This window comes from Peromyscus maniculatus, chromosome 14, assembly GCF_049852395.1.
Source record: "Peromyscus maniculatus bairdii isolate BWxNUB_F1_BW_parent chromosome 14, HU_Pman_BW_mat_3.1, whole genome shotgun sequence".
NCBI lineage: Eukaryota > Metazoa > Chordata > Mammalia > Rodentia > Cricetidae > Peromyscus > Peromyscus maniculatus.
The window spans coordinates 83,541,664-83,567,974 of NC_134865.1; the positions used below are offsets into that span (position 1 = coordinate 83,541,664).

General features: G+C 53.9%; 1 protein-coding gene and 1 long non-coding RNA gene across 8 annotated transcripts; one reads left to right on the forward strand and one right to left on the reverse strand.

The window, feature by feature from the left end:
• Positions 1–5,365: 5,365 nt before the first annotated feature.
• Positions 5,366–18,599, forward strand: Exoc3l4 (exocyst complex component 3 like 4). 6 transcript variants are annotated; one of them, XM_076551426.1, is made up of 14 exons: positions 5,366–5,664; positions 6,730–6,821; positions 9,209–9,362; positions 9,843–10,246; positions 11,128–11,782; positions 12,749–12,860; positions 13,072–13,194; positions 13,473–13,573; positions 13,701–13,781; positions 15,386–15,500; positions 15,920–16,039; positions 16,125–16,277; positions 16,907–17,028; positions 18,080–18,599. In XM_076551426.1, exons 4-14 carry the CDS (start codon positions 9,859–9,861, stop codon positions 18,261–18,263), a joined length of 2,154 nt encoding a protein of 717 aa, XP_076407541.1. In that variant the 5' UTR covers positions 5,366–5,664; positions 6,730–6,821; positions 9,209–9,362; positions 9,843–9,858; the 3' UTR covers positions 18,264–18,599. The 6 variants fall into 6 exon arrangements, with proteins under 6 accessions (XP_076407541.1, XP_042117144.1, XP_076407542.1 ...); XM_042261210.2 differs by having other exon boundaries at positions 9,281–9,362; XM_076551427.1 differs by lacking the exons at positions 5,366–5,664; positions 6,730–6,821 and adding an exon at positions 6,910–7,249.
• Positions 16,475–26,311, reverse strand: LOC121822495 (uncharacterized). Of its 2 annotated transcripts, XR_013044551.1 has the most exons (4): positions 26,243–26,311; positions 24,082–25,512; positions 23,711–23,808; positions 16,475–16,682 (listed from the first exon to the last, which is right to left on the reverse strand). It is a non-coding gene; the product is annotated as an uncharacterized LOC121822495 (long non-coding RNA). The 2 variants fall into 2 exon arrangements; XR_013044550.1 differs by lacking the exon at positions 26,243–26,311 and having other exon boundaries at positions 24,082–25,570.

A 26,311-nucleotide genomic window follows, 5' to 3' on the forward strand; every position in this document is an offset into this window, starting at 1 on the left:
GAGAGAGTGGGGCACAATCAGCGCCCCGCCCCCCCACGTCCCCGCTATACCCGGCAGCCACCAGGGGCAGAGGGTGAACTCCGACTCCTCAGTCTTAGACTGGACTCCAGTCTGGGCCCCTTAGCATTCTGGGCAAAATTGACCCTGAGACAGGCCAACATCTGGTGGAAGGTCCTTCCTGCTCTTACCTACCTAGAGCTCACTTCATCCCAGCAATAATTCCATTTTACCGAAGAGTGAACTAAGGCTCAGAGACAGAGATGCCTCCCCCAAGGTCGTGGGGAGCCGGGTTGAACTTCGGTTAGTGTCCTAGTTGCGCCTCCCCCTACGTGGCCTTCTTCTGACCTCGGTTTGACTGCCCTCGTGCCCAGGGCTTCTCTGAGACTAGGCTGGGGCTTTTCCACTGGGATTTTTACTGACTTTTCCAGGGGAAAGCCGCGTGGAAAAGTAAGAGAAATATCACACGTTTCTTGGTGTGATGGCACATCCTGTAATCCCAGCACTTGAGAGATGAAAACAGGAGGAGGAACTCAAGGTCATCCTCAAGGACATAGCCCGCTGGGTTACCTAAGACTTTGCTTTAAAAAACCAACCAACTTGGAACTGAAGAGATGGCTCCGCAGTTAAGAGCACAGTCTGTTCTTCCAGCGGACCGGTTCCCAGCATCCACATGGTGGCTCACAGTCAACTGTAATGCCTGTTCCAGAGGATATGGCGCCAGGAATGCGCAGACATACGTGTAGGCAGAACACCCATATACATAAAAAATAAAGAAACTGGGGGCTGGAGAGGTAGCTCAGCCGTTAAGAGCACCTGCAGAGGTCCTGGGTTCCATTCCCAGCCCCCACATGACGGTTCACAACCATCCTTAACTCCAGTTCCAGAGGATCTGTTCTCCCTTCTGACCTCTGCAGGCACCAGGCACACACAGGGCACACATACACACTTGCAGGCAAAACACTCACATAAAATAAAATAAATTTTAAAAATAGAAATAAATTTAAAATTCTACTTTGTTGAAAAGAATGTTTCAAAAAAAAATCCCAACCAACAACAACAAAATAAAAACAAACAACAAACAAACATCACAGCCTCAGGCTAAAAAGTGGGTGTGGGAAGTCTGGGGTGGTGAGACTTTGAGGGAGGCCAGGGAACAATCTTCCTGGTCCTGGGTATTAGATTCTGAGGCAGCATAAAGAGACAGAAGGCAGAAAGAAACCAGGGCCTGGCTGCTCTGACATCTGAGGCTGGACTTGGACACAGTCCTGGTCTCTCTGGTTGACCATGTGGTGGTGGGTAGATCCCTGAGCCCAGGGCGCCCCTCACAGGGAGCCAATGGGCAGACCAGGCTGAGCTGGAGGAAAGGCCGTGACTGGCTGGGATTTCCACTGCCGCATTCTGTAGCTGTTGTTCTTTTACTCTTTTGGCTCTTTGGGGGCCCGCCACCCAGCTCCCAAAAAGATACACAGAAACTTACTCTTTCTTAAGAATGTCCAGCCTTAGCTCTTAGCTTGGCTTGCTTCTAGCCAGCTTTTCTTCTCTTTTCTTTTCCTTTCTTTTCTTTTCTTTCTTTCTTTCTTTCTTTCTTTCTTTCTTTCTTTCTTTCTTTCTTTCTTTCTTTCTTCCTTCCTTCCTTCCTTCCTTCCTTCCTTCCTTCTTTCTTTCTTTCTTTTTAATCTTTCTGAGACAGGGTTTCTCTGTGAAACAGTCCTGGCTATCCTGGAACTCACTCTGTAGACCAGGCTGGCCTCGAACTCACAGAGATCTGCCTGTCTCTGCCTCCTGAGTGCTGGGATTAAAGACGTGCACTGCTACCTGGTTAGCCAGCTTTTCTTAACTTAAATTTTCTCATCTATCTTTTGCCTCTGGGCTTTTATCTTGCTCTATTCTCTATACCTTTCTTTACTTCTTACTCTGTGGCTGGCTGTGTAGCTGGGTGGCCAGCCCTGAGGTCTTCCTCTCCTTCTTCTCTTCTTGTTCCTCTCCTTTTTTTCAAGTTCTTCTTCTATTTATTCTCTCTGCCTGCCAGCCCCACCTATCCTTTCTCCTGCCTCGCTATTGGCTGTTCAGCTCTTTATTAGACCAATCAGGTATTTTAGGCAGGCAAAGTAACACAGCTTCACAGAGTTAAATAAATGCAACATAAAAGAATGCAACACATCTTTGCATCATTACACAAATGTTCCACTGTTGTGGAATATTCCTTTACACTGTGTGAAGACATTTCACTGTGATTGGTTTAGTAAAAAGCTAAATGGCCAATAGCTAGGCAGGACTTTCAGGGCAGAGAGAACTCTGGGAAGAAGAAGGGAGGAGTCTTGAGGAGTTGCCAGCCAGACACGGAAGAAGCAGGAAAACAACATGGGCAGAGTAAAGTTAATAAAGCCATGAGGCCAGCCGGGCGGTGGTGGCGCACGCCTTTAATCCCAGCACTCGGGAGGCAGAGCCAGGCGGATCTCTGTGAGTTCGAGGCCAGCCTGGACTACCAAGTGAGTTCCAGGAAAGGCGCAAAGCTACACAGAGAAACCCTGTCTCGAAAAACCAAAAAAAAAAAAAAATAAAAAAAAAAAATAAAGCCATGAGGCATAAAGTAAACTAAAAGAAATGGGTTCATTTAAGTTATAAGAGCTAGTTAGAAACAAGCCTAAGCTATCGTAATCAATAAGAAGTCTCCATGTGGTTATTTGGGAACAGACAGGAGGGATAGAAAAATCTGCCTACATTCCACAGCATAAACAAATGTAACACATCTTAAGGTAATATTCTACAACCCCATCTGTAGCTAGAGTTTTCCCGCCTTGCCCACAGTCAGGACAAATCTTTGTCACCCGCCAGTCCCACAGCTGCTCTGACCCAACCAAGTAAACACAAAGACTTATATTGCTTACAAACTGTATGGCCGTGGCAGGCTTCTTGCTAACTGTTCTTATAGCTTAAATTAATCCATTTCCATAAATCTATACCTTGCCACGTGGCTCATGGCTTACCGGTGTCTTCACATGTGGCTTGTCATGGTGGCGGCTGGCAGTGACTCCTTCTGCTTTCCTGTTCTTTCTTTTCTCCTCTCTGTTAGTTCCACCTATACTTCCTGCCTAGCCACTGGCCAATCAGTGTTTTATTTATTGACCAATCAGAGAAATTTGACATACAGAACATACCACATCCACCTAGGGAGCCTAGGGCTTCTCATTACTGAAGAAATGATTAACCAGAGGACATCCTGGAGGAGGTGCCAGCGGCTTCTGTCTGACTTGGGGTGCTGTAGCATGTCTGGTACCTTCAGATCTATCATTCATATGTTGAACTCAGCCCCAGAACCTGAGAGTGTGACCTTATTGGAGACAGGGTCTTTGAAAAGATAATCAGTGAGGAGGCTGGCTAAGTTATTATGTCAGTTTGGAGAAGAGACGGAGACAGCTCCATGGTGTCACCTCGTCAGCCTGAAGATTCTCTTAATCTTTTGCCAACCTCAGCTTATGCCAAACTGAGATTTGTGGCTTTAACGAGGAAAAGCATTTCAGGACTAGCCAGTCTGAAGGCGAGTTGGGGATTTTTATTAAAGGTATTTAGCATAGGATTACACATGAGGATGGGGCGAGCGTCAGTCTTATGTGAGGACATGCGGGAAGAGAAACAGAAAGTAAAGACACACCTGAGTGAGGCTGTGGCCTCCTCAAGGGGCTCAGCAGTGAGCTGCCTTAGCTACTGAACATACACACCGTTGGTGACTCTCAAGTTACATCTCAGACATTACTAACAAGGCTCACCCCTCCCCCACCCATCTCTCTTCTGATAAATGGGTGGTGGTGATGGAGATGTCTCGTTTGGAACTATAATTTGAGGAGGTTTCTCAAGGAGTTTAGTGTGTGTCCTTTCTGTATAAGTGAGGTTTTTGGTGAAATTCCTGCGAAACTGAAGGTTTATAGCTGAAGGGGAGAAAGGCCTTAATCAGGTGGTGATTGTGCCACGGTCCCTGCCTCTATGTTGGTGAGACACTTCAACCATATTCCTGGGTCCGGAGCGCCTTTATTTCTCCTGTCTCCACAATTTCCCCATCCTTCTATCCTGCCTCAGGTAGAGAGAGAGCTTACCTACCATTCGTATAGCCCTGGATTGGATCCCCAGCACTGAGGTGGCTCACACAGGTAATCCCAGCCCTGGAAGGTGGAGGCTGGAGGATGAAAATTTCAAGGTCATTTTAAGCTACATAGTCTGGGCTATATAATATAAGATCCTGACTCAAAACAAAAACAAAACAAAACACAAAAGCTGATCCTTTAATCCCAGCACTCAGGAGGCAGAGGCAGATGGATCTCTGAGTTTGAGGTTAGCCTGGTCTATAGAGCGAGTACCAGGACAGCCAGGGCTACACAGAGAAACCCTGTCTCAAAAAACAAAAAACATAAAAACATAAAACAAACAACAAAAACAAACAAACAAAAAAAAAAAAAAGGAAAGAGAGAAGAGAAGAGAATGAAGTTACTAGGGTGGCCTCCCAGGCAACGTAAAGAGAAAACTGGACAGACACACACCAAAGAAAGAACACATGAAGCCAGGAAGGGCCAGCTGTGATGGCTCCTGCCTTTATTCCATTTCTGTGAATTCAAAGCCAGCCTTGTCTACACAGTGAGCTACGGGCCATTGAGGGATGTATAGTGAGACCCTGTCTCCGGGTTTAAAAAAAAAAGGTAACCAACAGATCAGGAAGAAAAGCCTCAGAAGAATCAAGAGCTCAACCCTCAGGCTCTGGAAAGGAGATAATATAAACCGTGTGGTGCTGTGTTCTCACCACCCAGTACTGTAACTCCGGAGCATCCACACTACATCCAGCGCAGGATGGGACAGGCCTGAATGTGTCCTTGGATTTCCCCTGAGTTCCAAAGTCTTCACAGCGGCCACTCCCTGACGCGGTGGCTGCTGCACTGCCTCTGTCTAGAAGGCCGCTTCTCACTCCTGAGTGTGACCCCCTGGGTGCCTAGGGCCCCCTTCTTCCGGCCCTTGAAGTTCTCTGGACAGTATATAGCTCATACCTGTTCCTCTGGGCATGACAGGAAACTTCCCCGACAAGTCTTCCTATCTGCCCTCTGCCCCTCAGCTCTGGCAAGCATAGGTGACACTAACGTGAACTCCCAAGACTGGCCTGGAGCTGGAGCCCTTCCTTCCCTGGAGAGAGGAGTGTTTCCGGGCTTTGGGCACTAGAGGGCCCCCCTCCCTCTCCCCATCTAGTGTGGCTCTGACTGTCAGCACCTCAGTGGTCCCCAACAGCCCCCTGCTGTGACAGAGGGCCATCCTCCACTAACCTCCACCTCCCTGACCTCTCCTCCACTAATCTCCACCTCCTCCGCTTCCCTTAAGGCTCTCCCTCACCTCCCTTCCCAGTCCCTGCAGGTTGAGCTCTGGATCGGGCTCTGACTAGCTCCAGGCTTCGACATATCCAAGGTTGGAGTTCTCTGGAATGAAAGGGGCGGAACTTGTCTGAAAGCGAAAGCATGGGGTCTGAGGAGAGAGGGGGCCTGGGCGGTCCTGTGGCTGGGAAGTCCCAGCTGTTGGTAATCAATTGGGCCGTTCTGGAGGCCTCCTGCCTGGATCCGGTCTCAGGCTCCTGCGTGGCTGCCTTCCGCAGGACCTCTGCTGCCTGGGCACGGTTGTCTGCTCCCATACCAGGTATGGCCCAGTCAGGTGGGGCAGGAGGGTAGAGAGTGATTGGGACAGTGGGTGGAGACTACCCTGGCTCTGTTAGTGGCCATTCTGGTCAAAGGCCTGGGTTCCAAGCCCAGGCCAGCTGAGCTGCAGCGCCAGCCAGCTCAGTCACAAAAGATCCGCACACATTCAAATACGTAGACAGCCGCACGCGCTTGCAGAAAGGAGAGAGACACAGGAGGCATGCAGATAAGCACACAGACATGGGAGACACACACATATTACAGAATAATCACACACACACACACACACACACACACACACACACACACACACACACACACACACACACACACAGAGGGAGCCACTCAGGCCAGCATGAAGATGTGCAAAGCTGAAACCCATCTAAGTGTGGATGTACCACAGGTTCACAATCAGGTCAGAGCCCCTTCATTGTCCTCGGGCATCTGACATTTATCGGCTCTTCATGGGTCTGAGCCAGGCTCATTCTGTGCTCCCCGGGACTCTTGGTTAAATGGCAGAGACATCTCAGACCACATAACTATCTAGGTTATGCTGTGTGCTGGGACGGCTGATGAGGGAAGGCTTCTTAGAGGAAGAGCCCTGAGAAGTTGGCAGCTGGAAGAGCTCAGGTCACTGCTAGAGGCAAGGGCAGCTCACACAAAAACATGGAGGAGAAATGATTCTGAGCGGACAGAGGGGCAAGAGTGACGGGGAACCCATGACAGCCCTTAGAAAGGGCCTTGCGTGCAAAGTTAAGAAGTCTGTACTCCTGGGGGTGATGGCAACCCAGGGGTGTCTTTTAAAAAATAGGTTTGGCTGGCATATAAGACTGGTTGTGTTTGCAAAATCAACATATGAGATTTACCAAACTCTTTTGTTATCCCATAATAACCACCTTGGGATTTTTAAAGAGACAGATATAAACAATTAAAACAGCAATCTGAACTGTTCCTCTCTGACGTTTGCAGCTCTTATTGGTTTTCCTTGTCCTGTTGGCTTAACTAGATCTTGCAGGTGAACGCTGAGGATTGAAACTGTATATTCTTGTCCTGTCCATCTTTTCAGGAAGGGGAACATTTCGAGGCAAGAGCGTCACAGCGGCCTGCAGTGGTTGTTCCTGGGGTTTTGATGGACAGGGGACAGCCCAGCCCTCACAGGTAGGGAGGAAGGGTGTGGTTGTCCTGGAGGGAAACTGAGAGAGTGGGGGCTGGTACAAGAGGGAAGGTTTGCAAAAGTGAGAAGTCTGGGAAACTGGGGAGTCTAGCCCTAAGCCTATGGTCACGGCTGGGGTGGCCCACGGTGATTGCCCCTGCCCCTGCCCCTGGCCACGCTGTTGTGACTGTCGCTTAAGAGTGACCCGCAATGGGGACAGGAGACAGAGAGCCAGGGATGGGCCCTGTGGCCAACACAGAGAAGGCATGGGGGTGGAGTCCATAGGCCGGCCCAGTGGGACACCCACTCACACTTCCGAATTGTGCTCTGGGATGAAAGAGACAGACTCTTAAGTCTGGAAGAAGCTCTGTCACAGTAGGAACAGTCCTGAGGGGCTCTGAGCAGATGGCACAAAGCTGAGAATTCCTTGGAGGTAGGGGACTCGCTGGGTCCTAGAAGCCAGGTCTGACTTGGAGACCTGGTGATCAGGAGGGAATACAGCTTGAGGGGGGTGGGGTGGGGTGGTGGGGGACCCAAAACTGCACATTCAGCAGGATGGAGGGGGTCCCACGGGCTAACGTGAGTAACATGGAGACCAGGAGTGAGGCAAAGAACGATCAGTCCAGAACGGGGGTGCGGGATGGGGGGGGGACACACGCATGCCCAGCTATGGGACTTGGGATGGCTTGAAGGTACTAGGGAGTCACAAAAGATTTTAAAACAAGGGAGTGACCCATTTGGATTGGGGGAGGTCAAGAATGGTTTGGGGAGCCGGGGAGAACTGCAGTCAAAAGTGTCATGGCTGTAGCCACCGCCACCCCAGCTTGGTGGCCTTGATGGCCCTGTAGTGCAGGTTTGGTTTGATGTGAGGGTAGTTAGCAGCCTGAGAAAGACCAAAGATTCCTTGTGACCTGCCATGAAATTCACGTGTCCAGGTGTCCCTGCTTATCCAGAATCTGTCCCCAGATTCCCTTGTAAGGACTGCCACACCAACCACCCTTTGTCCCCACCTTCTAGAGGGTTGGGCCAGGCTGAGTGGCTTGAGGCTAGACCCTGCCCCTCTCTGAGCCTCGGGTTCCTCAAATGGGGCAGATCACACTCCCCAGCTGTGTTGTTGTGGGGCTCAGATCTGTGTCGGCACTGGGCTGAACACACAGTGGGTGCTTAGTAAACAAGGGTCAACTCTCCCCAGCCAAGGCAGGACCTACCCTATCCTTTCCCAGCACTCCTGTATCAGGGGGCAGGAGAACACAACAGTGGCAGATGGCATCTCCCACACTAGGCACTGAAGGGTCCCTTAGAGGAAGGGGGCCAGAGATGGCCATGTATGGGTCAGGTCTGTGTGGAGCAGGATCACTGAACTGGGTGCCAGGGCAGGATAGTGACCTGTGACCAGGGTGGGGCTGATAAGGCCCCAACCAATCACTTGGGCCTCCCTCCTCCCCTGGGCTTCCTTGAAGCTCCTGGTGGCCTCTGGAGCTCCAGCTGTAGGCCTCAGCTGACTCTGACAGATACCTTGCTGGAGGCCTAAGAGCCTAGGGGCTGGCCCCTGTCCAGCATACCTTAAGTCCCAGGGAAGGGCAGTTCCTTCCTGACTCACCCAGGGGTCTGGCCCTAGCTCCTTCTTGGATTTGTCCTGGTATGGTAGGGAGCCCTGAAGAGAGCTGTGAGTTATACTTCTGCTCGGTCTAGCCTTTCTTCTTTTCTTTTTTCTTTTCTTTTCTTTTCTTCCTTCCTTCCTTTACGTATTTAATTTATTTAAAAGATTTATTTATTTGCTCTATGTTCTCTGTGTGTGTTTTGCTTGAGTGTATGTTTGTGTACCATGTGCATGCCTGGTGCCCTTGGAAGTCAGAAGAGCATATTGGTTGCCCTGGAACTGGAATTACAGATGGTTGTGAGCCACTGTATGGGTGCTGGGATTTGAACCCGGGTCCTTTGTAAGAGCAACTAATGCTCTTAACCATGGGGCCATTTTTTTTCCCCCCAGCCCAGTCCAGCCCTTCTTTTGGTTCAGTTTCTCCAAAGGCATAGGAGAGCTTGCTGGCCCAACACCATCCCCCACCCACGTCTGGCTTGCACAATGTGGCGGGCAGGAGGTTTCAGTGGCCGGGAAGACTGTCTCTTCTCCCCCACCCCTAGCTAAACATAGGGTCAGAAAAGCAAATAGTCAGGCTTTGCCGGCTGGACGGGGATATGGTGGTGGTGTCTGCCAGAGGCCTGAGCAGCGTATGTCTCCCCTGCTCCTGAGACCACTACCATGCTCAGTGTGGTCAAGGCTGGGGTCGGGGGCTGGCAAGAGGGGGAAGAGCAGCAGGTAGGATATATATTGGGATTCCTCAGCTCCAAGTTAAATATAGACCTGAAGCCCCTCCCACAACCTTCCCTCCAGGCTGTGCGGTGAAGATAAGTGGCTGGGTGTCCGGAGGCTAGGGCCCTAGGGCATCATTGTACCCTCCTCCAGTTCCACAGAGTCTAGGAAGGGAATGCTTCTTAAGGAGGCTCCTGTTTGAGCCGAAGTGATCCTGCCTTTTGTGCTGAAAGAGGTGAGCCCAGGTCTCCGGAGGGGATCAAGGGGGACTGTGGGAGGAAGGGATGGGGAGAGGTTTTGGCCTTAGACTCTGAAATCCTAGAAGTTTGGGATGTGGGTACTGGACCCTGCCCTTGTGGGTTGTGGGTTGGGCTGGTTCCCGGAATATGCATGCTCAACACTCCTTCTAATTCGACGGTAATTACTCAGGCTCAGGGAAAGGTGGACACCTGGGAGAGAGCCTCCTGGGGAGGCACCAGGGAGGCATTCTGCTGCCAGTAGCTGTTTGTATCGTAGCAGTGCATTCAGCTGCACTCTGGCAGGCAGAAGGCTCCGGCCAGCCCAGTAGCTGGCGGACACTTCCATTTCCATAGAAGAAATCAAGCCTTCCTGCACTCCTGGGTCCTGCTGAGCCCCGGAGAGCTTACCCAGGGTTCTGTGTCTGCTCCCTGGGCTAGCACCCTCCAGGCCTCTTGAGCTGCCTTCTCATCCCCAGCTTCCCTGCAGCCAAGATGCCATTGCCAGGAACAGTGACCCCTGGGCCAGAAATCCAAAGCCCTAAAGAGCCTAGGAAGCCACAGGGCACCCGGAAATCCAACAGTATGAAAGAGCCAAGCATGCACCATGGGGACACGGTGAAACCCAGCCTGAGCACCCTGAAGCGGACCTTCTTCCGGAACAGCCTGGGAGCTTCCACCCACAAACCCAAGGAGGACCCTGGCCTGTTCAGGCGAAGTTCCCGCTTCCTGTTCCGGTCCTTGAGACGGGCCCTGGATGAAAGCCTAACCTCTGGGCACCCTCAAGTCACTGCTGTGACAGAGAAGCCTTCCAAGGTCACAGATGGTGTCAGTCGGCAGGCATCCACTGGGACCCATCCTGAGGATCTGGAACCCCAGACAGGTAGGGTCTCGTCCGACACTGTGAGAGGAAACCGAGGGTGGAGAAGACAGGAGCTGTATCCCGACACACTTTCCTTGAAGCCTAACTCACCCAAATCCTGCCTTCTGCACAAATTCTTCCAGTTTCTAGCAAGGGAAGGCCAATACACCCACTGGGCAAATAGAAAAAAAACAGGCTCAGCTAAGTGACTTGCTTGGTGTCTTAGAGATAACTAGAAGAGAAGTGGGATTTGAACCCAGATCTTCATGGCTTTTCACTGCTTGGCCCCTTGAGCAAACTCATCCTAAGTATTAGGCATCGATCCTCTCAGACCATAGGGTCACAGAGGTTCATGGGGGCCACTGTTACCTGGAAGGGCAGCCAGGGAGCCGGCTCAGGGAAGCATAAATTGCACTTGGACTCTCAAGAAGGGATCTAGCAGTAGAGAACTCGAACGCGGTGCCGTGCGGGCAGAGAGCAGGGCAGCAGAAAGGCTGACTCTGGACATTGGGGGAGGACACACCCAGCTGAGCTCTGAACCTATTAGACCTGCAATTACAGCCACACATAAGGTCACCAGGACAAGCTCAGCAGAGATGGAAGTGAAGATGGGGGGCGGGGGGCTGCGCAAGATAGAAGGTCCTGGCTCCCATATAACCGCGCAGCCAGGAGCTGACCCAAATTGTTGTTTTCAGTCAGGATTGGGGCCCTGATTCTGTTCCTTCTAACGGGGGTCTAAGCCAGTACTTCAGGCAGATGGAGCAGTTCAATTGCGCACAGAACATCTGAGCAGTGGCCAGGCAGCCCAGCCCAAGGCTCTGAGCGCAACCTAGCTGTCTAAGTTGGTACCAGGGCACTGGGTTGGTCCCTCTCATTGACCCCTTTCTTACCTGCGCTTTCAGAAAGCAAATCCGTGACAGACCTCATCACTGAGCGGCAACTAGTGAAGGCCTTCGAACAGTTGCGGTACCTAGAGACGCAGCTGGTAGCAGACAAAACCTCACGCACCTTTGCGCAGGACCCCACGGCCTATGCGCGGCGCGCTATGGACCTTTGCCTACATTACGACGGAATGGCGGCGGAGATCGGAGCCATTGTGCGCGAGGCGCTGGGTTCCGAAGGCGTGGATGGAGACGCCCTAGCAGAACTGGCCCAGGTGGTGCACTTGGAAGAGGAGGCCCATCAGGCCTCCCAAGCCGAGGGTGACTTTTTGAGTACGCCCCGCCACTGGCGTCAGCACTGGGAGGACGCGGTGCGGCGCAGCGCTCAGGAGCGCGTGCAGCAGGCAGGCATCAAAGTCCCCCCAGGGGCTGCGGAGGGCGCTTCCGACCTAGCCCAGCTTCTGGCTGAGCTCGGTGGAGTGGTTCGCCGCGACCTGCAGAGAGTACGATTAGAGATTCAGCCTGCTTACGAAGCCACTGACTTTCCAGTGTGGGAGACCTACTTGCGTGCCTTCCACAACGCCGTGGCTCAGCGTCTGCAGGAGCTGGCGCGAGACGCCCGCGGCTGTGAGCAGCTCTATGTGCTGTTAGACTGGGCCGCCAATGTGTATGGCAGGTGAGGCCTAAGATACAGTACTTAAGGCAGGAGCGGGTACCACCACCCACCAGGAGACCGTGAGAAACGACTACAAGGGCACAGGGCACCTTTCTTCCCCAATCCTTCTCTGGCAAAGACCACAGGGCGCCAGGAAGATGGGGATTTTGTCATTCTTTCTTTTGTGCTAGGCTGTGTGCTCCCATCCCAGGTTTTCCTAAGGGACCACGCATCTACAGCTTCCCAAAGCTAGAAAATCTCTCATGTGCACTTCCCACCAGAGGCAGGAGCCCCGAGAGCAATGCTAGTCTATAAGGTGGCTGCGTTGGAAAAGGGCATCTTTCCAGGCAGAGCACCATTCAGAATGTGGGTTCAGCCTGCTTTCCCTCTGGATGAGCATTCACATGCAGAATGCAGCCTGCTGGGGGCTTCCATCCCCGGTGGGCGCTGTAACAAGGGTGCTTTAGTTCCCCAGATGAATGGGTCCCAGCTTTGCCCCAGGCCAAAAGGAGAAGAATACATGATGGAGAAGGCTGTCAGAATCCCGGCCTCTTTACATTGCCATGGTCAGGCCATTATTCTGGGGTACCCTGATTTGGGTTAGATGGTGATGGGGGGGCGTGGCGGCGGCGAGGGGGGGTGTTGGTTAGAGCTCAGTCTTGAATGTAAGCTAACCATGAGGGTAGAGGTCACATTGAGGCAATCTGGCAGAGGTCCATCGGAACAGCTCCTTAAGCACTCTGAGCAGGCCCAGCTGGATGCTTGAGTGCCAGGAAGTCCAACCCAGCCGTCAGAAGTTTCCGGGAAGGGACGTGATGGCATAGACCTCTGGAGGGTAGAGGAATGGAATGTGTCAACAGAATCGGAGTTCAGGGCCCTAATGATAACTTTAGACTTTGAGCCTGGTTAGGGAGAGGAGGCAGCTGGTAGAGCATCAGAACCCTGTCCGGGTCCTCAACGACTCTCCCACCCCACCTTGCTTTCCAGTCCTGACTTCCTGGGTGCTCCAGACTTGGCACTGCCCACCGAACCGCTGCCCCCACTCCTAGAGCCTGCTCTGTGGGCCCGCCTGGAAAGTGACTACACTAGCTTCCTAGAGGTGAGGCTGGGGAGGCTCCCTCCGGGCTCCAGAGGCTGGGTCCTGCAGGAAGGAGGCTTGGGGTGGTGCTGGAGGTACCTGTAGGCCTGGACTGTGGCTGGGGTCCAATGGCGCTAGTCCTTAAAGGTGCAAAATGGGGTTTGGAAGGCAGGGGGCGCCCTTACCTTCCTCCTGGAAGGCTTCTCACCGCAGCCCACTCCTAACCCCACAGACAAAGATCACAAGCTGTTTTGACAGCATCTTGCTACTGGAGCAGAGTCGCTGGGAAGCCGGCGAGGACTTGGAAGTGCTGCAGGGCCTCTACCATGCGTCCCTGTCCATCGATGTGCACATGGTGCGCACGGGAGTGGGCTGAGGAGGGGCTTGTGTTCTGGCCTCAGGCACGTGGTCGTGGTCTCTTGGAGCTAAGTTATAATGAGAGGGGAACCTGTGGGGTGATCTAGGCCCTTGAAGCACATGGTCAGTCTAGGTTACAGCTCTCAGCTCTGCCGGTGGACTCTGGGAGTGGGGAGGTGACCCTCACTCTGTGGCAACTGAAAACTGCAGGGAGAGAGGGGTGGGCTGGGTGCGAGACTCAACTGCGCTCAGCGTGTGGTGTGGCGTCCCTGACAGCTCGTGGCTGAGCACGTGAAGGCAGCCGGCGCTATCTCCTCGGAGCTGGAGGCCACCACCCTGCAGATCTGCGCGCGCGCGCTCTGCCTCTTTGTGCCCAGGTGCGGCTGGCATTCTCAGCCCCGGAAGGGTGGGAGATGACCCGGTCAGGAGTGGGCGGGGTCCACTGGTGAGGGCCTAAGCGGGTGGAGACCCGAGGTCAGAGGAATGATCCTTTCCCGTCCCCAGGTTTGAAAAAGCTTTTCTGGCATCAAAGGCAGTGAGCGAGTGCTACCTGGGCGCCTATATTAACGCCTGCGTGGAGATGAGGTAGGTCGCCCCAGCTCCAGGGCGTTGCCGAGTACTGCCAGCAGGAGGGGCGCGAGGCCAGGAAAAGAGATCCGAAGCAGTGGCGGCCGGGGCAGGAGGAGTGGCGGGGGAAGGGGGGGTAGTAGCTCCTGAGTGTGGATTCTTGTGGGTTTCCCCAAGGCCTTCCCAGATCGTCCTGTCTTCGCCCTGGCTCTAACATGTTCAGAAAAGCTAGGGCCCTGGAACGAATGTGTGGCTTCAAGGCTGACCAGAGGCTGAGTAGATCGCCCGGCTCCCCGTTTATTTCCTGCATCCCATTCCGTTCTTTTTTTTTTTTTTTTTCCTGAGTTTACCTCCTCCTCGGAGAAGCTCCCTCCCTTAATCCCACCTTGGACAATCTCGGGCGCCTCTACCCTCAGGAGGCAAGGCCCACTCTGTGTGGCCAAGACTGCTACCGTGCCCTGACCTCCAATCATACCGGGTACCCTCTTCCCTACAGCTAGGCTAGTCTGGGGAATGCAGCCATTAACAGAAGGCATGTAACCTGAGCCACCTTGTGGTTTGGGATTCCAGAGGTGCCCATTGTGGCTGTGTGCCCCGCATGGTCATTTCATCTCTGTGCCTCTGTCCTCTTCTAACAAAGCCAGAGCCTGCTTCCTCCGGCCGTGGGGACTCAATTCATATGAGCTCTTTATGAGCACTTGTGATATACCAGACATGTGCCTGCTTCATCCACCTGGGTACAGATGGACAGCTGGATACTGGTGCAGCCAGTAAGCCATGCGCCTAGAGTTTAAACCAGGCCTGCCTGTGTCCAAAGAGTGGCCACACTGATGCTCCATTCCCCAGCTCTCTCTTGCCTAACTGTGCTGGGCTCCACTTCAGCAATGGGGGGGAGGGGGGGCGGGGCCGGGACCTCTCAGCCCCAGGAAGCCTTCTCCACCTCTTGATAGGCAGCGCTGTGTACTGCATATAGCCTGGTCCTCGGTTTTCTCAACAGTGACACGGATATTGTCGTCCTCAGAGGCAGTGATGAAGGAAGCTCAGTGGAGAGCTTGTGCCAGGCATGGCTAAGCTACGATGTCCCACCACCAAGAGGCATGGAGTACTGTCTCAAAGCTGCCCTGTGGGACCTATGTCACGGAGCTGGGCTCGTGCTCTGCTGAAAGGGTTTATGCTGGGCTCTCACAGCTTTAACGTTGTCCTCTCATTCAGTTCTGCTCCCATGGCTGTGACTATGCACCCCTCCAGGGACTGCCCTTCACAGCACAGTCTGAACCAGTGGTTCTCAACCTGTGGGTCGAGACCCCTGGTGTGTAGGGGGAATCCAACAACTCTTTCACAGAAGTCTCATATCAGATGTCTTGCATATCGGATATTTACATTACAATTCATAACAGTAGCAAAAGTACAGTTATGAAGAAGGAATGAAAATAATTTTATGGTTGTGGTCACCACAGCATAAGGAACTATATTAAAGGGTCACAGCGTTAGGAAGGTTGAGAAGCCCTGGTATATGAATGGAATTAGTGCAGTGTCCCGTCTGCAGGGCTGTGCTAGGTGGGTCTTGTTCTCCAGCCTGCTTCCCCTTGCCCAGCTGATTACTTGTCTTGGCCCCTCCACAGAACCAGCCTTCTGGCCAGGTTCCCAGGAACCATAAAGGAACTGGAGAAACCCCTAGTGGCTGCCACCAGCAGCTTCCAGAAGCACTTGCTCCAGATTGTACAGCAAGACATGCAGGTGACTGGACACTTCCCATGCCCAGCGGTGCCCATCCGTTCCCTAAAGTTCCATGCCTGACTCCCGGCACTCATTTGCCCCAAATGAGCTCCCAGCTGAGCAAGGGCAGTTGGGAAACACCTCCCATCTCACCGCAACCCCTTCCTGTTGGTGGCGAACCCCCAGGCTCTGGGATAGTGGGCCAAGAAAAAAGGCCTAGAGCTCCCCGCATTGACCGGCAAGTCAAGGTATATTCAGCACATACCCTAAGCAGGGCCTGACAAGCCACAAAACCCAAAACATGCTCATTGGAGGAGGCATTCTGGGAAAGGCCCAGTGATAAAATTTGTGCCTAGAAAAGAGGATGGCACAAGAGAACCAGCAGTGAAGGGGGTTAGGAATGATGAACAGAGCTTACTCCCATGTCCCTCTGTCCCCAGCCGCTGTTCAAGGTGCTATACACCAAGAGCTGGCTCACACAGGACACCCTGCGTCCCCTCATGGACAAGGTGGTGGACTTCGCTCATCACCTTGAGCATGTGACCCCACCGCTGGCACAGGTACCAGGAAGTGGTGGGGGGAGGCTGGCATGGGTGTGCAGGGCCCATGCCTTTGATCCTGATGACCCTACCCTCACTCTCCCAGGAGACTCTGCAGGAGGTGCACCGTTGTGTGGTCCGCGATTACCTCGGGCAGGTGCTGAGGCCCCACGAGAGGTTCAGTGGCCTGGATCGTGTGAACGGCTCCCATAAGATGGGCCTGGATGCCCAGGCCATCAGCAGCACCTTCAAGGGCTTGGTAGGAGCAGTATCTGAATGGCAAGCAGTGCTCGGTCTCTGGCCAGTCAGGCACTTCCTATTCTCATTTCTTCTCATCCTGTAAGGAGCCCCCAGGGCAGGTGCAGGAGCGGGTAGTGGAGAAGAGAGCTTACACTCGTTCTCCAGACTCCATTGGGTGGGGGACGCGGCGCTGGACTCAAGAGGGACAGACCCGGGTGGCAGTGTCACTTTACGTTATATTTGCATACAGTTGTGGATAAAGGTGAAGGGATAAGGGTTATGGTGGGCAAGATCTGTGGGAGGTCTTTCCCCACTCGGACGGGAACACTTTGAGCCATACCCAAACCCCTTATCTGGGCTGCTGGTCTCCTACTGGTGACAGGTTCCAGGCAGCACTTCCCTGGTCAGGGCTCGGATTTCCCATCTGTGTAGACAAGAAGACATCTCTGGAATCATTGCCGATGTCCCCTTTGTTTACTCCCCACCCCCACCCCCACCCCACCTCCGGCCCCCCGTGGCGTCTTATGAAGAGCAAGCCCCCCGGCGGCAGATACATGGGATGGGTGCATCAGGGCACTAAAGGAGGGGTTGTACGTAAGGAACTCCATGGGGAGGTGGACCGCAGCACACATCTCCCTGTCTCCCCAGGGCTCTGAAGCCACGTGGCTGGACCAAGCCATCCTGTGCGTGGCTGAGATCCTGGGCGAGACCTACAAAGACGACATCCGGCGGCACCTGGAGACGCTTATACGAAGCTACCCAGACATCAGGTTTGCAGACTCTCCTCCCCCACTAGCTTCTGACCGAGAGCCAGGGGTCACTGGGACCTGGCACTGGCGCCTTCAGCTATGAGTGCAGGCGAGGAACAGGGGGAGGAGAGAACTGAGCCTAAGCCCCAGAGCGAACCTCTATGGACCGTGTGCGCATGTGCACGATGGAGGGTCACCGGGAGCGTAGGCGAACACCACCTCTCCCAGGCGTTCTCCATCACCCGTGGACAACGTGGCACCTACCCCCCGGGTGTAAACCCTCTCTAGAATCCCTCTGAGGCCTCGACAGAAAGGAGGCTCAGACTCAGGGCTGTGCGGGGTACTGAGTCATCGGACCCCGTGGAAATCCCGGGGTTCGACTCCCTCCAATGCTCTCGGAGATTCCGGGATGGAAAGGCCGCTGAAAACCCCGAGTCCAGCCCCTTCCCTGGCTCCCGGCTGCGAGCAGCCGCTTTGCTCTGCCAGGTTTTGCAAGCCTTTCTAAGTGTGCAGTTTCCCTACCGCCCCTTAGAGGTTCCCCAGCACGGTTCGGCCCTCCCTTCCTGGCTCCAAGGGCGGCCCTGGACGGCTGTGGGGAACCAGGGGGGAGGCAGTGTCTCAGGGGGCCCCTTTGTACCTGCATCTCCCCCACTCGCCGCCCCCCTCCAGCCTCCCCATCCCCCGTCCCTGCCGCTGCTTTGTCTCGCATACTGCAAAGACATTCCGCAGCCTGCAACCTGGCCTCCACCTCCCTAGTGTTCTGCCAGTTCCTGGAACCTCCCCTAGGTCAGATTCCTTGTGTTGCCTCTGAGCAAAGCTTCTTTCGACTGCGTGCTTGCTCCCTCCCCGGTCTCATGCCTGTGCGCTTCTAGGTTCAGTTGCTGTGCACAGGTCCACAATCCCGTTTCTGTTTAGAGTCCTCATCCCCTCCCGGCCTGGGATGGTCCCAGCCTTTCAGCCTCTCTGACCCAGCTCCAGGAATGCTGGGTGAATCATACTTCCTCCCAAGCCTGGGTTCCTGTCCTCCCTGGGGGCGGGGCGCTCTGCAGTAAGGACCCCCTTGTCTCCACAGGCGTGACCATATACTGGCCATTCTGGCGCTGCGTAGACTCGGCCGCCGTAGGAACCAGAGCCTGTTGCAATATACCCAAGACTTGCTGAGGGCAGCGCCCGAGGTCGGGCCCTTCCCGCGCCGTGTACTCTTTGAAGAGATCGAAGTGCCCACCTCTGTGGATGTGCTCATCACCTGCATCTAGGGCTGACTGGCTGACTGCCAGGCAGGAGCCGGGTAGGCGGAGGGCCTGTCACTCTCCCTGTGACTGACCCCAAGTTGGGAGCCCAGTGAGTCACTCTGGCCCTACCCCCATCTGTGAAGCCCGGAGCATGGAATTTTTGGTCTCAGTGCTTGGCTGCTCAGTCAGGGGGAGCCAAGAGTGGAGGCATTCCAGGCATTTGTGGGGGAGTCTTTTGGGGTGGCTGATGCTCCTTGGAGGACTTCAGGCCAGGGAGGGCTTCCCTTTCTAACCGTCCAGCATATCCCCACTATAGTGAGGAGAGGAGTATTCTAAAAATAAATATGAATTAAAATAGTGCCTACGGTTGGGCAAACTAAGCTGGTTGGGAGGGTGATGCGGGAGGACCCAGCTGGTAGGTCGGCGGGGCCTTTGCTGACGACTGAATGAATTGGATGACTCATGCCAGTCCGAAGCTGGAAAAGCCCCTCCCTGTAGCTGCAGATGCAGGTCTTCAGGGGCTGGAGAGATGGCTCAGAGCTGAAGAGCGCTTGTTCCCTCTCTGGAAGACCCTGGTTGGGTTCCCAGCCCCCACACGACAATAAGCAATCATTTGTGACTCCAGTTCCAGAGGACCCAATGCATTCTTCCGGCCTCTGTGAGCATTCATGTGTATGGTGCACAGACACACATGTGGGCAAAACACCCATACATAAAGTAAAAACAAATACATTTAAAAAGCAACAAAACAAAGCCAGCCCTTCACCAGGAAGGACCCTGGGTCCATTAACCTCAGATACCACGCTGGTCTTGCCCAGTACTCTGCCCCATTCTGGGTAGCCTGAGCCCTGGTGAACACCGGTTCTGCAGCTTGAGGTATTCTGGTTTCATGCAGGAGGGACTTTCCAGCAATAAAAGTTGTTAGGTTACTGTGCGTGTAGGGTGGTGGTGGTGGTGTATGGGTGGGAAGGTCGTCATTCATGTTCATTCAGCCTTGTTTACACTTCCAGGAGACAGTACACCTGTTGAGATTTGTTTATAGCCTGAGGGACAGGCTGGGGGCTTATTTGCAATGATGGCTCCAATTTCCCGGGAGGCTGAGAGCCAAGACAGGATTGGCAGGGAACTGATGGCATGGGCTGTGACTGTTGGCTTACCCTACGGTTCTCCAGCAGGCCTCCCCTGCAGCTCTGAGCCTGACTCTGACACCTGCAGGTGGCCTGGGGTCCCAAAAGCCCAGGGAAGTTTCCTTCCTCAAGTGGAAGACCAGGGTTCTAAAACACTGCAGTATGAGGTGAGTGGACAGCACATCTTTCCCTGCTCTCCCAGACCCCTCTCCCTGGGATATAAGTAGCCAGAGGGTAATGAATGCCTGGGCCGATCTGCCTCCTCCCCCTGTGCTGGGACTGGAGCACAGAGCCATCCATCCATGTCTGAGTCTGCTGGGAGCCCTGGGGTGGATGTCCAGAATTCATAGTTCCTTCTAGGAGCAGGTGTCAGAGGCATTGTGACCACCACCACCACCACCACCACCACCATCACCACCACCACCACCACCACCACCACCATCACCACAGTGTGTATCAGAGCTGGATGCCAGGGCCAGATCAGCCCAGCCGGGGAGATCCAGACCTCCATGGGGAAGGGTAGGCAGGGCAGGAATGAGGAAGTGAAGTTGTTGAGGTTCCCAGGCTCCAAAGCCAGAGGTGAAGGCCAGGAATTGTTGACACTTGATAAGCAGTCCTTCCTGCTAGTAGGGAAACTGAGACCTGGAGAGGTCAAGTGGCCTTGAAACCTCATAACCTAGAGTTCAGAGTGCGAGAGGAACCTCTATCGGAGAGGAAGGGGAAATGGCCCATTCGCTGGCCAGGGGTCCCTGCTCGGTCCCAAGTTCCTGCTTGGTCCCACGTGTGTCCCACGGTGGCCACCAGAGTTCTGCTGGCAGTGCAGACAGGGTTCTGAGAGGTGACAGAAACCTTAGCTTAGACAAGTTCTCCCCAGGGAGCCCTCTACCTCCTGCACACCCTTCCCAGGCCCCTCACCAGGTCCAGCAGGGCCACATCCTGGATGTCCTGAGCCTCAGGGCTGAGCATCCAGATGAGTCTGTCTGTAGGCAAGTCTCTGGACCTGGCTGTGCCTCAATGTTTCCAGCTGTGAAATGGGCCCGCTGTCAGTGCCTCCCAGCCAGAGGAGCTAGCATGGAGCTGGCTGAGGGGGGTGGAACAGGAACTAGCCATAAAGCCAGGCCCCTGGCCTCCCTATGACCCCATGACCATAATATGCAAGACAATGTTGAAAGGTGATCCTGAGTGCGGCAATGGGGCCAGGGGCCGAGTGGAAGTGGAATGGGACCTCGAGTGTTCAGTAGAGCATGAGGTGGGTGGGCATGTCTGTTAGGAGAGAGATTTGTAGGGAGTGCCCAAGCAGCGTCACACAGCATGGGAAGGACTTGAGCCTCGTCTTTCCTAGAGCTCCAGACTGTCTTCCTCAGGGTTCCTAGACCTGGAAACAGGAAATCCAGGTTTCCTGGCCGGAAGTATGTCTGTGCGAGGAGCATCGACATGTATTCCTAGGAGCCTGGCAGTGACGCGGGCCTGGGGCCACCTTCCTAAGGTCACAGGTAGCCAGAGGCCAAGGGTACAAGTCAGGGGACTGAGGACAATGAAGGACTCTGCTGGCTCTGGCTGGTGGCTCCTCAGCCCTAAGAGTGGTGTGGTTTGGGAGCCTCCTACCCCCACGACCCAGAGGGACTCCTTAGGGTGTCTCCTTGACCACCCTGCTGTCCAGGCCAAGCTGGCAAGTGTGTGTGCGCGCGTGTGTGCGTGCGTGCGTGCGTGTGTGTGTGTGTGTGTGTGTGTGTGTGTGTGTGTGTGTGTGTGTCTGTGTGTGTGTGTGTCTGTGTGTCTGTGTGTCTGTGTTCATGGGATCTGCTAGCCCTTGTCAGCACTGCCAGCCTGTCCCACAGGATGGAGCCTCTGCTCGGCCTCTTTGCCCTGCTCACAAGCAGGGGAGACTGGAACCACCTTCTTCACCTCTCAGTCTCCAAGCCCAGCACCTGCCACTATCCCTTGGTCCCCAGACTCGGCCCGGCCCCTTCCTCACCGCCTCTCTCTCTCTCTCTCCTCAGCTGATTTCTCACAGGGCCTTCTGTGATGGTTTCTCGCCTTGTCCCTGAGCTCAGTGTGCCATGCTGAAGCAGCCACGAGGCTGGGCTCGTGGGCCAGTTGTCTCAGCCCTGTCCTCTGCATCTTGGAACCTATGGTCCCTTTCCTTTCTGAGGTTCAGTCCCGTAGAATGGAGTAGCTGGCAGGGAGGGAGCACAGGGACAAGTCAGGCTGTCCACAGAGGTCCTGATTCGAGGGTACTGGAGGTGGCAGTCAGCCTGTCACCTTCGTGCCTTCCCAGCCTCTCCCTCTTCCTTCCTTGCCTGCTGGTCCTGGCTCCTTCCTTCCTGGCCCCAGACCTCAGCAAGCCACATTCATGGGGGGAACACCCTGAGTGACTTTGAGGTGTTTCCTGCAGAGCCTCTCACCACTGACCAGGCCGTGGGGGGCGGGGGCAGGAGGCAGCACTACACTGTATTCCCATTCTCACTTCCTTCCTTTCTACCACACACACTCAGAGAAGAAAAACCACAAAAACAAAAACCCCTTGGGAACTACAGCAGGCCACCAGAGTCTCCCACCATCCATCATCAGTCATGGGGAGGGGCAAGACCGGCCTGCCTTGTGACATTGTCAGTCTGAGCCGGAGGCTGGGCAGGAGTGGTCCTGGCCACCGAGATACACACAGACTGCAGGTGCTGATAGCGGAGTCCACGGTGCTCCAGGGGCGGCCCTGCTTTGCAATGGCTAAGTGTCTGGGTAGGAGGCAAGTACCCTGGGTAAGAGCAGCCGGAGCCTCAGCCCAGCCTTCTGTGTCCCACCCATGAAGGGAACTGAAATGTGGACCCCACTCCAATCCCAGGCCACTTATCCCTACGTACTTCTGGACCTAGGAAGCCTGGACCAGACATTGCAAAAACAAACAAACAAAACAAAACAAAAACCCACCACCTACTCACCACTCAAAACATTTGTTAATGTTCATTTGCTTTTGGTTTTTGGGGGACAGTCTCTCACTATATAGGCCCAGATGACCTGGAACTGTATGTAGGGCAGGCTGACCTTATACTCACAGAGATCTGCCTGCCTCTACTTCCCAAGTGCTGGGAATAAAGGCAGGTGTCACCAAGTCCACAGTGTTTTCATTTTTAGCTTTAGCAATGTTATGGCTCGCACCATATTCCCCTAGGTCAAAATTTAAGATGTATGTAAAAGACACAAGATTTAAAAGTCTAATCGCGGGGTTGGGAATGTAGCTCAGTTGGTAGAGCGCTTGGCTAACAAAGCCCTGGGTGCAATCCTCAACACCCCCATAAATCAGATGTGGTGGCACATGCCTGTAATCTGGCATGTGGTGGTCAAGAGTATCATGTAGATCATTCTTGGGAGAGAGCGCCTGGCCAGCCTGGGATAAGACATCCTGCCCCCGCTCCCCCAAAAAGTCACTCTCATTAGGGGGCTTACAAAAATGGTGCTTAGCCAAGGAGCGTCCATGAGAGGTGACATTTCTGTCATCGCTGAGGAAACTGATTCTGCTTAGGGTGACTGAGTTGGAGACTAGGGTGATCCAAAAATCAAGCATTGAGGAACCAAGCTTTCTGAGGGATAGAAGTCACCAGAAAACAAAACTGGAATGCTGGAAAGAAGAAAGGTGGGAGGCTGTTGTTTTTGGGGTGCTCACTTGTGCCATGATACGGCCTGCCTGCTCCCCATGGAGTCGCTCTGTGGTTAAACCCGGCCTCCGGATGCGGACAGCATGAGGAGGAACCCCACTTGTGGACCTGCCTAGTTGTGTGACTCTGGGTTCTGCCTTTCTGTGTAAACCGTGAGGACCACAGGGAAAACACACAGAGACTGTTGCTAAGGAGGGCTTGGCCCATTTGAAACCGCTTCAGGCAGCAGCGGTTATTTCTCGGCAATGTCTCCTTCAAGGCACACTGCCAGCCCTCTGAGCGGAGCCAGCTCCATTCCCAGGATCCTTGAAGGTCACTAATAAGCCACAGATGCAGGTGATGTAGCTCTCTGGGGCCCAGATTGTCCCTAATCCTGAGCCTACTTGACACCGTCTCCTGGGGGCTCCTGGCTATCAGGCAGCGGGTGGATGAGGCACCCACAGACTTGCAGCACCCTGGCCAACTTTGTAAAGCCTGGGATTACCCGGGGAGCTCCTGCCATGTGGTCAGCCTGTGTTATTGATAGGACCACACTCCTCTCGGCTGATTCCTGTAAACCATGCCGTTTCAGAGAAGGGCCCATGGCAGGGAGGGCTTGAAGGAATGGAAACTTTGCTTGCATCACTGCCTGAGAGCTGTTGAGAAAGGCTGGCCAATCTTCTAGCTGGGCTTGGGAAGGAAGCAGCATCCTTGCCTACAGGCAGGGCTGGTGCTTCCAGGAGGCTGCTCTGCACTTCTGAATTGTTCTCCTCTGGAGACGTCCCCAGGAGCCCTGCTTTCTCTCAAGACCACCTGGAAAGGGAGGGGGGACACTGCAACTGTGAGCAGCTTTGAACAGAATTGGGGTGGGGTGCTGACTGGTGAGCGGCCTTTGATGAAGGGCGTGTCATTAAGGTGGCTCCTTGGTTGGCCTGTCTTGGTCACCCTATGATCCCGAGGATGTCAGCAGACCCCAGTCCCTTGCAGCTGATGTCCTGAGCAAGTCACTTCCTCTCCCGGGATGGCTGGGAGAAGAGAGTTAACAGCAGTAACCCCCGCCCTGGTGCCCACTTCTCGGAGACTTACGTTTGCTCGTCTGTCCACGAGAAATGTGGTAGTAGCTCTGGTCAGTGTCATGAATGTATGGGGTATCCCTAGGGAACAAGAGGGTGACCAAGGTCCTAGGTCGGATGATGGCCTGAGAAGTACGACGAGGAAGAAACTTGTCCTGACAGCCAAGGTCGGGCCAGTGGGAAATGCAAGTCATCACAGAAGGGGAAGTGGAGCCAGTGACAGCAGAGGACAGGAAGACACCCTGGAATGCCTTCTTCGTCTTCCTTCCCAGAGGGTCCACTGCACAGCCAGCGTGGCCCGTGTGGCAAGGTGGCCAGCCACTCCAGCTGCTGCAGCCTCTCCCCTTGGCCAGGCTTCCCACACCTACCTGATCCCTCCGCCTGGCTTTGGTACCTGCTGAACGTTGCCCTCAAAGCTACTCCTTCTGCTTTCAGCTTCTCCTTCTGGGAGTTTCCTCAGCTACTTTCTCAGCCAGCCAGGGAATGAAGAGAGAGAAAGTCAGAAATAACCACCTGGTATTAGTCTCTGGCCCCAGCTGGGCTGGCCCTTTGTGTTGCCCATGATACTTTAGTCGACTGAATACGGTAATTGATCGGTGTCCCCAACCCTGTGACAGAACGAAGGACAGTGCCTCCCATCTCCCCATGGGAACTCCTGGCTTTCTTGTGTCTGATCTAAGTCTATCAAGCTGCATTTCAAATATGGAGTAACCCTGGAGGAGCCGTCTAGCAGAAGGCAGATCCATACTGACGGACAGATGGCAGGCCTATTCGAATGTGCCTCAGTTTGCTCATCTGTGGTAAGGGATGGTTAGGCAGTACCTAATTCCTATGGTTATGATGAAATCTATTGATGAACAAAAACCACGTAGAGCCTGGCCTGGCAACTCCAGAGGTCAGAGAAGGTCAACTGTCCACCCACAGGAACTGGAAGCTGAGACCCGAATGGAGCTTTTGAGTTCAGTGTCCCTTGAATCACTATTCACAGCGGCCAATGTAGCCATCGAGGACAACAAAATATGGCCCATCCACAGGACAGAATACAATTAGGATCTTACCAGGCAGAAAATGTTACCCTGACTAATGGTGTCCCTAGGCCTCGAACATCGTGCTAACTAAAGCAAACGACCGTGTGAGAGTGGTCTCTTGGAGAAATGCGGTTTAAAGGCGACCTTTACACATCAGCTCCCAGCCAACCTGTGGCCAAGTCAGTGCTGTGCTTTGAGGGGTGTATGACAATGTGCTCTTTCTGCTCACATGCTGCACATCCAGCCTGCTCGGGATCGACTGGCTTCTAGGGAAAGCATTAGTCAGTCTTACTGTCCTTTGGACGGACAACGTAAAGTCTCGCAGGCTCAGCTTTGGTTATGCTGTTTCCATTATTTCTATTTCTCCGTCACAACGGCTGCAGGACACCACTCCTGGGGACAGATGTCCACCCACCCTAACAGGGAACGGACCAAAGTACAGATCAAGTCCAGCGTGGTGAACCAGTGAACCAGTGACTTTTACTGGGGTTACAGACAGTTGTATGAGTGAGGGGTTACTTACCGGAGCAGAAATGAGTCAAAACAACGGTTATTACCAAAAGCCATCACCAGCAAGGGTGGCGGTTCATACAGTGGGGCCTGGAGCTCTTACGGAACAACCTGCAGGCTGGCCACTCTAGGCTGGAGAGGGCCGTTTTCAGGTAGCTCAGGTGATCCAAGACTCTTTGAGGCAGATCTGGCTGGCCATTTGTTTTTTCTGGGCCATTTGGCTGACCTGATTTCCCCAGGAGGCCCAGCTGCAAGGGTCTTCTAGGCCACTCAGTTTATCTGAGAGTATCACTTAGCAGTTCTTACAGGAGAAGCCTAGTGAATCTGGTCAGTTTCAGGGACTTCCTGAAGCTACTCTGAGTTATTTACTTCCTGTCATAACCAGCTTTGCTGCCTGCTTCACCTCCCTGGAAATGTACTGCGCCCTTAGAGCTTCCCTTCCTGAAGCTTTTAATACTGAGGAAACCGCTATACAACAAACTCACTCATGCGTGCACCCGTTGTGGTGACCAGGTCCAAGACCACGTGCTAGAAGCAGTGAGGCACATTGTAAACAATGTCCTACCTCTCCACAGTGCCTACCCATCCCCCTAAAAATTATGTTGGAAGCAACTTGTGATTATAACTTAATAATACCTGTTTGTGCTTTTGTGTGCTGTTCTGAGATTTTTTTCGCCCTTATGAGACTCCTGTAAAAAATTAAGA

What these genes read in the sequence shown, in the direction of transcription:
- Exoc3l4 (XM_076551426.1), top strand. Translation starts at nt 9,859, where the DNA reads ATGCCATTGCCAGGAACAGTGACCCCTGGGCCAGAAATCCAAAGCCCT. An exon ending in CTCTGCCTCTTTGTGCCCAG is followed by an intron (nt 13,574 to 13,700) that starts GTGCGGCTGGCA and finishes TCCCGTCCCCAG; the next exon opens with GTTTGAAAAAGCTTTTCTGG. An exon ending in AACGCCTGCGTGGAGATGAG is followed by an intron (nt 13,782 to 15,385) that starts GTAGGTCGCCCC and finishes GCCCCTCCACAG; the next exon opens with AACCAGCCTTCTGGCCAGGT.